At 40.3% G+C, this 12,731-nt stretch overlaps 1 protein-coding gene across 1 annotated transcript in view; it reads right to left on the bottom strand.

Moving 5' to 3' along the window:
- ACBD6 (acyl-CoA binding domain containing 6) overlaps positions 1 to 12,731 on the bottom strand; it is a 131,293-nt gene that overhangs the window by 113,115 nt on the left and 5,447 nt on the right. The window contains exons 2-3 of the mRNA XM_024552942.4: positions 11,278 to 11,342; positions 8,481 to 8,577 (exon numbers count right to left, since the gene is read on the bottom strand). Coding sequence (XP_024408710.2) covers positions 8,481 to 8,577; positions 11,278 to 11,342 — 162 coding nt within the window. The remainder of the gene's footprint in view (positions 1 to 8,480; positions 8,578 to 11,277; positions 11,343 to 12,731) is intronic.

Raw genomic sequence — 12,731 nt, 5'->3', positions numbered from 1 at the left:
TGCATGGAGGGAACGGGAAAATACCCACAATATAGATGCATACAGATGAGCATTAATTTGTCAACTTCCCTTGGAAGCTAACCAAAAATTACACACTTAAAAAAAAAGATTTTATTTACTTATTTTTAGAGAGAGGGGAAGGGAGGGAGAAAGAGGGGGAAAGAAACGTCGATGTGTGAGAGAAACATTGGTTGCCTCTCACTTGTCCCCAAGGGGACACCTGGCCCCCAACCCAGGCACGTGCCCCGACCGGAAATTGAACTGGGCGACCTTTCAGGTTGCAGACAATGCCCAACCGACCAAGCCACACCAGTCAGGGCACGCCACACATTTTTAAACCACAAGTGGTGACCACTGGATTGGCAAACACACATGAACACACATGAGCATTAAAAACCCTCTAATTCTATACCGTACAACCCTTTACAAAGTCAGTAGGGTAGACCACTTTCTGTTTTTACTAATACACCACGCTTTTCTAACACACCATACAAGTTACTTGCATATAGAGGCTATTAAATTTTACTTCAAAGGAACTATTCCTAGATTATTCTTCAGTCTATGGCTTTACTATCATAATTCAATTAGTCTACTCAACCCTGAAATTGCTTTAATGACAAAGATATATATCCTGTTTTATTGTACAAATAAGAAAGTCTTAAGAATTGTCTTTTAAAAGAAAATTTTAGTTACACAAGATATGAATTGTCTTTAAATTTTCTAGTAAATTTAGATTACTAAATAAAATTTATGTTGCTTATTTTTCTTATATGACTTGAATAGGACAACAAAATATTTACTCATTTTTAGTTCTCATCTATTATTCCACGACCACACATTTTGGATATAAAGATAATATGTGTTTTATTGAAGCTCTATCTTTATCTTTAGTTAAAACACTGTATTTTGATTTATTACCTACAGTGAAAATTTTCAATTTTTAACCTTACAGTTACTGTAATATGTGTCTATAAAGGAAAAAAACACAAAAAGATACACAGTATAAGTGTATTTATCATCATAGGAAATGACAGTAACTTCAAACTGTGAAACACTGCCCTCTACAGACAATTCCATTTCCCTACATCTCCACATCATAACCCAGGCTAGGATTTCAGATTTTCCTGCCTTGTTCTTGACTCAAAATTCTTCTGCTCCGTAAGTCTCTTTTTTAATAAAAGACTTATTCTGGAGAAATGCCTATTGCAAGTATTCTTCAGCTACTTTTAAAGTCTCACCTTCCCTCTGGCTCACCCAAAACTGCATCTGTATTCCAGGTGAGCCAGAAGACAGAACTGAGCGGGCCCAACACAGAAGAGGGAGCACACGTAAGAGGTGCTGCAACAGCCTAGCCAAGAGATGGTGCTACGTGAAGATAAAGAGAGCAAGGATGGAAAGAAAGTGATGAATATAAAATATTTAGAAGGTAGAATCAGTGAGACTTGGTAACTAAACGGGCCACTAAGAAGCAGAAAGGAAAGATCAGGGATTACTCCTAGGTTTCTCATTTGAATTAACTAGGTAATGGCACTACCATTAAATAAGACAGGGAAGAAAAGAGAAGAAAAATCACTGAAGGCAGCTGAGGGGAAGAAAAAGTTGATGAGTTCTGCCTTGTATCTGAGTTTGAGGTCCCACTGCAACACGAGTGTAGAAACGCTCAGGAAGTATTTCAACGCATTCAACTAAAACATGTAAAAAAGGCAGAACCCCTTAAGTTGAATGTAGCCTACTGCAAATATGTTTGATCTGGCTCATTTGCGTTTAACTTTTTTTTCAAAGTCTCATTTAAAAACCAAGAGATTTCACATAAAAACCTAGATTTCGTATCCGACCCGGCACTACAGGGCACTCACAGTAATACCCGGTTGGAGCGAAGGCCCAATTCCCCTGTTCAGGCAGGGAGGGCACTCCCCTGTAAGTCCCGACTGTGACAAATTCCAGCCCACTCTGCTCACCTGTATAATGAATGGCCTGGCCCCTGCAGGCATTTCACTTTTGAAAAAATATTTCCTGTGACCCTGGTCTAAAAACCCTGAGCCCTGATCACACAGGAAAGGTCAGGGCTTAAAGGTAAACTTAGAATCAGCATAGGCTGTAGTTAAAACTGTAAGAACAGCAGGGAGAAACACCAGCATGGGCTAATCCTTGGGCAAAACAGCATTTAATCATGTAAACTTTTGCTTCATGACATTCCTATCACCTTAAAAGTGGCGAACATTCAAATCTTAGTTCAAAATTCACTTTCCCTATGTGTGTATATTTTAATCTCTTGTAACACTGTTAGTCCTTAACCATAAATGCTGAATTTTCTACTTACTTCCAGGTAGGTTTTTTGACAAATTAAGAGTATCCTATAAATGCTAGCTGAATTAAATAATCACCTAATGGTGAGCAGAAAGTATGCCCTCGAACTTGAAGAAACAAGAAAGGAGCCAGGAAAGGATTAGAAATAGGTGATAAGAGAGAAATTCAGAGGGATTACTGTTACTTGAGAAGGACACTAAGATAATCAAAGAACTATTTAGAGGCACCTGTGCCCTGTGCTAAACCCTGTAGCTAGTACAGCCAACACATGAAGATGAGCCCAACGTGGTCTGAGGCTCTGAGGAGTCTACAGGTGACATGTAGTCCTAGCAAGAGAATGCCTGTCTCCAGCAAGAGAATAGCTGCCTCTAGCATAAGGCAGCTGGAGAAAAGAAACCCAATCCAGTACTAATGCCTGAGAGTTGACAAAAATTAAATCTGAATGATGAGAAAAACATCAAAGAAGATAAATTTTTGGCAAAAAACTTATCTAATTATTTTTTAAATATAAATTTCAAAAGTTATGACACCACCTTTATAGTTAAGTATATTACATGTATGATTTTATCTACTCTGATGTTCAGTGAGTTTTCTTCATTTTATTTATTTATTTATTTTTGGTGGATTAAAGCGTTCGGTGAATTCTTATAAGCAAAAGATAAGTTGACAATGCTATAAAAACTCCAGATAAGTAGAGCAAGTTTTACAAAAGGTTAGATGCTGCTGGATAGCTACATAACCACTTATTTGGCTAGCAGAACAAGAGAGTTGAGTATGAGTTCTCCCACGCATGCTATTTATCTTTATGAATAATACACAAATATAATTCAATGATGCTAGTCTAACAGTCATCAGACCAGTAAGATGAAGAGAAATAAAATTACTAAAGTGAGCATAAAAGTTTTAAAGATCTAAGGAGTAGCCCTGGCAGTTGTGGCTCAGTGGATTGAGTGCCAGCCTATGAACCAAAAGTTAACTGGTTCGATTCCCAGTCAGGGCACATGCCTGGGTTGTAGGGCCCTCCCTCCCTCTCTCCCTCCCTCTCTCCCTCCCTTTCCCTCTCTTCAAAAATAAATAAATAAAATGTTTTTTAAAAAAAATCTAAGGAGGAAAAAAAAGGCAAGAGACTAGATGGTCAGTGAGAACCAAGGTATTAACAATACCAATGAAACACACAGAAAGCCCTAGAATTCCTGAGAATAAAAACTTATCTTTTTTAATAGTGAACTTTGCTCCCTCTGGTGGTCACAAGAGGTTTTACCAGGTGTGAGTATAAATGGAGGTAGAGCAGCGATTTTCAGCCTTTTTCATCTCATGGCACACATAAAGTACTCAAATTCTGCGGCACGACAAAAAATATATTCTGCTAATCTGACAAAAAATAGGTATAATTTTGAGTGATTTACAAAAAATAATTACCTACCCTTTTTGCTCCAAAAAGACTTTTAAAAAAATCAGGTGCCTATCCTTGTATAAAAGGATTTATGGTACCAAGAACTAACCATTCAGAGGCAACTTTACTATGCAGCACAACCAACGAGATGCAACTCTGTTATATGACCTGTCTACTCATGGCTCAACACAGGGCAGTCACGCCGCACCACTACTGCTGTGTTGGCTGTTGTCATTTTTTTAATTTGGCAATCTAAGGGAAAATAAGTCAGTGCCCCTTATGAAACTATCAGGTATTGCATGTTTTAAAAATTCTTGCAGTACACCAGGTGAAAATCGCTGAGGTAGAGAGCAAACAGAAATGAAACTGCAGGAAGTGTCCTGGTTAAGCCTCATCCATATGTCAGACAAGTAAATGTTCGACTTACAAAAACCATTTCTTTAAAACAAGGAATTGAGAGTTTAGTGTTACAGAAGGAGCAATGCAGAATTACAGAAACACACCAAACTAAGAGAAACAAGGATCAGAGTATTTTACTAGAGGATTTGGGGGGAGGGGGGAGGGGGGGAAGAGGGAAAAACCTTGGCCCAAGGTCACAAACTTCCAGTTATAAGACAAGTTTGGGGGAATCTGATGTACAGCATGGTGATTATACTTAATACCTTTTATATACTTCACAGTTGCTAAGAGAGTAGATCTTAAATATTCTTAACGCAAAAAAAGGAAACAGTAATCACGTGACACAACGGAGGTATTAGCTTGGTGGTAATCAGTTGGCGATACACAAGTGCATCAAATCAAATCCACGTGTTGTGCACCTTAAACTTACAGTGTTGTGTGCCAATCATATCTCAATGAAGCTGAAGGGGAAAAGTTAAGATGAGACCTAAGGGGAGCCCTAAATCCAATGACTGGTGTCTATGTGAAAGGAGAGGGGATTTGCATACAGAGAGACAGGGCAGAGGGCCACATGAAGATAGAGACCGGAGACTGGAGTTACGTTGCCACGGGCTACAGAATACCTGAGGCCACCAGAAGCTGGTCCAGGCAAAGGAGGATTCTTCCCTAGAGGCGTCAAAGAGAGAGCATGAGTCTGCAAGAACTTGATTTCAGACCTCAAGCCTCCAGAACTGCGAGAGAGCAAATTTCTCATTTTGAACTACAAAATACCAGTTTGTAATTCTTTGCTATGGTGACTGTAGGAAACTAATGTAGCCTGACACATCTTGTGCCAGAAAGAAAATGCTCAAAGAATGATGGTGATATGTCAAAAGGACACAGGAGCCATCCTGAAGCGGTTCTCAGTGGCCAAATAAATAATGATGGGAATGGATAACAACCCACCGACTAAAATAAAGATCCATGAATACACACTGATACACATACATGAATGCTGGGAGAGGCAACAAGCCAGGGACCCTGAGTGTTCCCACCCCTTCTCGTTCAGTGTGGCAGGCAGGCTCTGACCACTCCCTACCGGAGCCTTGCTCAGGGTTGTGTGAGCAGCGGGCCATCTCCAGGGATGAGGGCATGTCTTCCCAACCCCTGACAACGAGCAGGCTTGCTTCCACCTGGATAAAAGTGGGGAACACCCAAAGCTCAGTGCTCCTTCCCTAGAGCACGACCCACTGCACACGCAGGAATCTACCTAGGCCGACCTGCGCCGTCCCCAGGGGACGTGGGTAGGAACATGAGAAACCAATGCAAATCAGTGAAGCTCATGCAATGTGCCATGCCATGAATAATGAAGCCCTTTGGCTCAGACCCAAAAGTCTTGTACCTCTGCCAGCATCTAAGAAACAGTAAGAGGCTAACGTATTAGCTTGCAAGCAGGATATAGCCCTAGACCTTTCCCAGCTCTTGACAATGAATAAATAAATACAAGGGGGGAGAAGGGAAAGCCCATCCTTACAGAGGAATGGCAAATGATAAATGTGGAGAAAATTATGGAGTTAGAAAATCATTAATGGTTATTAAAACTAGAGGGTAAAATCTGATTAGGAAAAAGATACTTACATAATCTTAAAGTATCTCCCCAGAAATTACTCACTAATTACAAGGAAAAATAGGAACTTTACAGGAGAGAAATCTGGCAGACTCCACCTTAGGCAAATGATCAAAGCCAACATAACCAATACTGGACAAATAGACATCATGTTTCTCCTGGTGCAATGTACTAAGAGGGACACAATTCTGTGGTATTTCCCCCTAAAAATGTATAATTGAAATATAATTATAAAAAAACATGAAACCCAAAATAAGGAACATTCTACAAAAAACTGGCCTATATTCTTCAAAAATATCATGATCAAGAAAGAAAAAGTTGCCCTGGCTGCTGTGGCTCAGTGGATTGAGCGCTGGCCTGGGAACCAGAGTCGCCAGTTGGATTCCCAGTCAGGGCACATGCCTGGGTTGCGGGCCAGGTCCCAGTAGGGGGCGCATGAGAGGCAACCACACATTGATGTTTCTCTCCTTCTCTTTCTCCCTCCCTTCATCTCTCTCTAAAAATAAGTAAATAAAAATCTTAAGAAAAGAAAGAAAGAAGTCAAGAAACTGTTCCAGATTAAAAGAGATTAAAACGACATGACCACTAGATGCAATGGATGATCCTGGATTGGATGAGGAATCAGAATTTTGAAAAATAACTACAAAGGACATTTTTTAGATAAATGATAAATTTGAATACGAACTATGGATTTGGCAATAATATTGCATCAATGTTAACATTCCTGATTTAGAGGAAAGAGAACTGTTGTGCACTGTTGGTGGGAATGTAAACTGGTACAGCCAAAACAGGAAACAGCATGGAGGTTCCTCAACGCCCACATGACCCAGCAGCCCCACTTCTGGGTACGTATCTAAAGGAAGTGTAGTCAGATCCCAAAGAGGTATCTGCACCCCATGCGCACTGCAGCAGGGTTCACAATGGCCAGGACACAGACACCACCTAAGTGTCCATTTACAGACAGAGGGATAAATAAGACGTCATTTATATACACAATGGGCTATTACTCAGAAAGGAGAAAAAAGCAAATCCTGCCACTTGTGACAACGCGGGTAAGCTGGAGGACGTTATGTGAGGTGAAAGAAGCCAGACGAAGTACTGTATGATCAGACTTACATGTGAACTTTAAGATCATTAAAAAGTCAAACTCAGAGAAGCAGAGAGTACAATGACGTTTAGCAGGGACTGGGGCGGGTGGGGTGGGGAGGGGATGGGAAGGTGTCAGTCAAAGGGTCCGAAGTTGCAGATAAGCAGGATGAGTAGGTACAGAGATCTACACTGTACTACGCTGGAGATACGTCGAGAGTAAATACCAGATACTCTCATCACAAAAAACAATTAGCTATGTGAAATGGTATATTAATTAGCGTGACTGCTGTAATCATCTCATTATGCATATCAAATACATCAATGCCCTACAGGGACTCTGAGCCCAGGGGTTCTCAGAAAGAAGAATTTCAGAAGAATTCATAACACCAAAAAAAAAAAAAAAATCCAAAGATTTCATGACAAAAAACATACAGGAAAAAAAAATCCCAACTTGGATAATTATGGTGTACTTGGGTAAGAGAAGGTCCCAATCTTAGGAAAAATTGAAGCATTTAGTGGTAAAGAAACGGGACCACCAACTTACCTAAAAAGACTCAGAAAAAATTTATTTACATGTATACGTGTGTGTGGGGGGGTGTAAACAGAGTATGCCAAAGCAAACGAAAAACAACTGGTGTTTCTAGGTAAAAGCCATCCAAAAGTTCCTTGTATTATCCTTGAAACTTAAAAATACATATATCAGGTAAACATTAGTGAATAATAATGCATTGTTATTAGTTATTACTTAATAATAATTATATATTTAAAATTTGCTGAGAATATATAATCTTTAAGGTTCCTTACAAATCTGACGTTTTAAGATTTCATGATTAATGGAACAAAATTCCTTCATACTAGTAATTAATATGTACTCAAGAATTAACTTTATTATCAGAAAACACTGAAAATTGTCGAATTCATTCACTGCTAAAAAGTGTGGCCTAAATATTTTTACTGGAAAGAAATACATTCAGTTCATGATTTCACATGGTGCTGATCCAGCCGTTATCCCTCCGAAACACCTATCAAACATGGTTTTATAAAATTTAAATAAAGTACCAACCCCACCTTTATCAAATTCTTTATAAATGTTCTCCAAAAGTATACTAAAAAAAGACAGTACATGTAAGTGAACAATACCCAACGCTCCCAAAGTCCAAAGGAATCTCTGCTCCCGCCGGATGCCCCAGCACGCGGCTGTTACTGTTCTGTATGAATGACGTCTGGGTATGTTTCATCTTCTCTAGTCTCCTTTAAACCGCGCCAAGGCAGCAGCATGTGTGACTCATCGTTTTTCCCCATCACTACGCATTTTGTACTTGCACAGAAGGAGTTTATTGAAAAAAACCCTGAGATACCTACCATTTCTTAAGATGATAACGATGATCTGATGTTAAACTCTTTCAAATTCTGAACCAGAGTTTTTACGTGGTTGAAATTATTGTTATGCTTTTAAAAAGTGTCTATAATTCAGAGATGTTTTCGGTATTAGTAGCTGGCTGGTTATGTGAATGTTTAAGCAACAGTATTTTTATATGGATAAATACTGCAGTAAGTTTAGAATCTTTTGATTTGGGAAAATAAAACTTAAGAATGGCACTTAAGCCTAAGTTTAGATTTAAACACTGACTTGAGAGAAAGATGCTGGGTTTTGGGGAAGCGCTATGTGTAATCGTTAAGCCTCACCTGAGGAGTCCAGCCGGGGTCTAGCTTTTTAACTGCTGCGATATACTCCCGCATTGCTTGGCTCGGGCTCGAATCACCCAGGGCTTTCCATGCTTCCCTGTGGGACAGAATATCCAATAGGACCCATCGTTAGCTGTGTAAGCAGCACAAACAGCAGGTCTCTTTTCATTTAAAAAAACTGACAGACACATTGACAGGCCGGGGGATATGGATACGATAAGCCACAGATGAGCAGCCCTCGCTGTCTGCATTTACGCTGATGTGCAGCCACACACATCTTACCACCCCGCCGAAGGAGCATTCAGATACTTTCTCCCTAATCACCCTCCCCCAGGAAATTTCAGTAACCCAGATGTACTGCACATCTGTTGAATTCTGGGAGACCACAGACCATTACACTATCTCAAGATTTTATGATTCCCCCAAACCAACTTTCCCCTCTGTGGAAAAGGTCTGATCTACAGACCAATAAAAGTAGCTTCTATCTCGCGAATTAGCATTTCTGTGCTCATAGCATTTTCGGAAACTAATCGTCAGGGGAAACCACCTTCCCTGGGAAAGTGCCTCAGACTTGACTTCTTCTTTAAGGTGTGAGAAACACACTCCCCCTTCTGCTGTCTTCTCATCTACAAGCTGCTCCCAGCGGATCCTGAGGCCTCAGGCAGGGACTTCGAAAGTGAGGGCTCGTGAGGACAGAAGTAAGAATACATACACACATGGGTAAGAAGGTAGGGACTTCCTGCAGCATAAATACCAAGAGTAATATTTTTGTCTTCTTCTCTGCAAGCTGCCAGGACAGGGTCCCGCTCGGTCTTCCCTACCAACTCAACTTCCAACCAGGAAGTAGACCCACTGATCCACTGTGAACCACAGCTCAGTCCCACGGGCTCTTAACCATCTTCCTGCTCCTGTGATAAGTATAACATCTTTCTGAGGATTTCTTTTTTTTTTTAAATTTAACCTTTATTGTGTTTTTTTTCCATTATCATTTAGTTCCCTTTTACTCCCTCCCCGTAGCAATGAGATTTGCTAGATTTATTTTTAATGAATCTCTTGAGAGTTTCTTGTAAGACATTCTAACACTTCAGCCCTAAATATATCAGCATATTTCAAATTGAGGAAATTTCACATCAATACAATCAGATTTCCCTGATTTGCAATAATTTCCTTCACAGCTTTCGTTTCCCAGACCAGAAGCCATCAAGATTCATACATGAGCTTCATGTACCTTTAGCTTTTTTTGTCTTCCACAATATTGATATTTTTAAGAGTCCAAACCAGTTGTTTTATAAAATATCCCTCAGTTTGGATTTGTCTGATTGTTCCCCCACCCAGAGTGTTCACGCCAAAAACGTTAATAATGATTAGAATCAGGTTAAATGCTTTGTGGAGAGCAAGGCACAGGTGACGTGCCCTTTACAAGGCATCCTGTCAGAGGGCACGTGGTATCAGTTTGTGCCGTTGTCAGTGATGAGATCGAGGACTTAGTAAAGCTGTTCTCTTCTTTGTAATTAATACATTAATTGTGGGTCAGATTGAATACATATTGCTCCCAGTAGTTTTTCATCTAATGGTTTTGGCATCCAATTGAGATTCTTGCCTGAATTATTACAGTGGCTGTAAAATCTAAAAGGCAAGTGTAGGGAAAAATAATGACCTTAGGAAATTTCATAAATTAAAACAAAAAATTTGCAACAAAAGTTACGTCAGGTATTCTCTACAACAGTGAGAGAGAGCAGCCAGAGAACTAACTATTCGCCATCACCGGCAAAGAAACCCGGGGCCTGGAGGAAAACCAAAACACTGCTTCCTTCACTGAGAGTGTTCTACACACACACACACACACACACACACACACACACACACACACACACCCGCAGAGATGAGCAGTGTACTTGACACTGTGACTGATTTACACCCCACTTCCGGCTCTGTGTCGCCTTACGGCTGGGCAACAGACAGCTCACAGGCAGGCAGCGTGTCCGGGGGACCACATTTTGAGCAGCACTGCTCTAGGATGTAAAGTTAGAATCCACTTCTAGCACTTCTCTCTACAACCGTATTTCATTGCTTTAAAACCTCTGTACATTTAATTCCAGGACGAATTAAGTCCTTCGTGCTTCAAAGTCCTTCCTGCTATAACTAAGGTACCCTATTGTATGAAATTTCTCTTTTTACATTTAGACAACATAAGAGGAAATAAGGCCTCATATGATAAGAAGGAACCTCTGAATTATATGTAAAAAATATATATGGTCAGGGTATAATCTTTTTATGAATTCAGGAAAGCAGCAAACTTGGCATCTGTTTTTTTCCCTTCTGTCCACGAGGTTATGGCCAGCACTTCTTTACTGTGGTCGGTGGGGCGAGGAACCAAAGGGCTCTGGAGATGAGATAAAACTGGGGCGGGGAGAAGAGAGAGAAATGGGGCTTTACCCTGCTCTTCTCCCGTCTCAGCCGCCTGGCCTTCTTCCAAAGACCCCTCCAGGGGGAGAGGTGGTGACCGTAGGACAGGAGAGGAAAGTCTCCAGCGACAGCTCATACGGTCACTCTAAGAAGCTACACTTCTGTGAGGAACACTGTTGTGAACTATTTATATACCAACATCAGGCACAAGCTTCCTGTAGGAGACTTAGCTAAAATCGGATTCTTTTAATCTCTCTCCCAATTACCTCACTGAGCAGTCTACAGCAGAGAGATTAATTTACAAATAATTCTTTAATCTGCTCACTCCTTTCTAATTCCTAAACTCCTAAACCATGTCCAACAACCTCAATAGATCCCAAGAATTTCTTACCATTTCTGCTTTCCTTCAAAATCAAAGAAGCTTGGTTTAGGAATATTGCAATTTCCAACTTTGACCTAAATGAAAGGGGAGAAATCAAGAACTTATTTTTCGAAGAAATTCCAGAGAAACTTTTTACTTTCAAATTTACTATGTGTACTTAGAAGCTACAGGTTAGAAAATATTTGCATCCATGTAGAATAACAAAATTTAACATTCTTCGCAAAAGCAAACAAAAAAACAAACTTTAAATACAGGCTGATTTGCTCACTGCATAAAACATTATCTAATACAATACATTAAAAAATATGGGTGACAGCTGCATCCCTAAATTAACAAATTATATACATGACGAATTACAAATATAGATCATGCAATCCTAGCTACCACTTACAGAATTTTAAAACATGCCATAAACTTTAAAGTACAGTTCATCATAATTCATAATACTGTTTGTTTATGCTGATGCTCATAACGCTATGGGCATTTTATCTCTCCCACATTCCAGGATAAAACACTATTTTTAAATTGCCCTATTACGAAACTAATCAATATAAATTTTACATGTTGGAAGCTGTGCAAAAATTTCAACGGTTTCTCCACAACATAAATTTTATCTATTCCACAGTAATCTTTTCTTGATTGCGGTCAATGCTTAGGTTTAACCCGGTTACACTGCAGAGTAATTAGCTCCACTGGGAACAAGCACAAAGGAAACTGACACAAGTTCCGAATGCACCATCCAGCCCGCTGCCCGCTGCCCACTGCCAGAAGTGATCTCCCTCTCCGAGGACCTCTCTCAGCGCTTATTTGGTGTGACACCGTCTGTGAAGGGTCTACGGCCATACCACCCTGAATGCGCCCAATCTCGTCTGATCTCGGAAGCTAAGCAGGGCTGGGCCTGGTTAGTACTTGGATGGGAGACAATCTGTGGTCGCACTTTTCACTTAGACTTTGTATTGGAAAGTTTTGTGTAAAGTCTCAACTTTCTATTAGGACACAGCCTATAAGAAACCATTAACTCAATCACTGTACCTGATATAATGCTTAGCTTAAGGTAGTAAAAAATGTTTGTTGACTATAGAATGAATGTATTAGGCATGTGTTCAGCAAAACACCTACTGTCCCTAATGCTAAATACCCCCATCTGACCCCAATCCACTTCTCGGGGACCTTCCCACTACCGTGTATTACTCTTCTACACCTGAATTTTGCTGAAGTCTAAGTGATGGCCTACTCGCTCGCCAGATTAGTCTACTCACTGCCTTAGGGATTTGGATTCTGCGTTGGGCTCAGTGTAATTCCCCTCACCAGAAATGCCTTCTCTTCTTCCCTCAGCTTTTCAAAATACTATACCTCCTACTCAAGACTCTAAGCACCCTTTCAGTCCACAGGGATCGCATCCATCTCTGAAACCGTAGCAATGATCACCTCTATCATTTGCTTGGTAGCCCGTCACAATCAAT

This window comes from Desmodus rotundus, chromosome 12 (genome assembly GCF_022682495.2).
Source record: "Desmodus rotundus isolate HL8 chromosome 12, HLdesRot8A.1, whole genome shotgun sequence".
NCBI lineage: Eukaryota > Metazoa > Chordata > Mammalia > Chiroptera > Phyllostomidae > Desmodus > Desmodus rotundus.
Note: the sequence above shows the minus strand (reverse complement) of the source record. Positions and strands in the feature narration are given on the sequence as shown.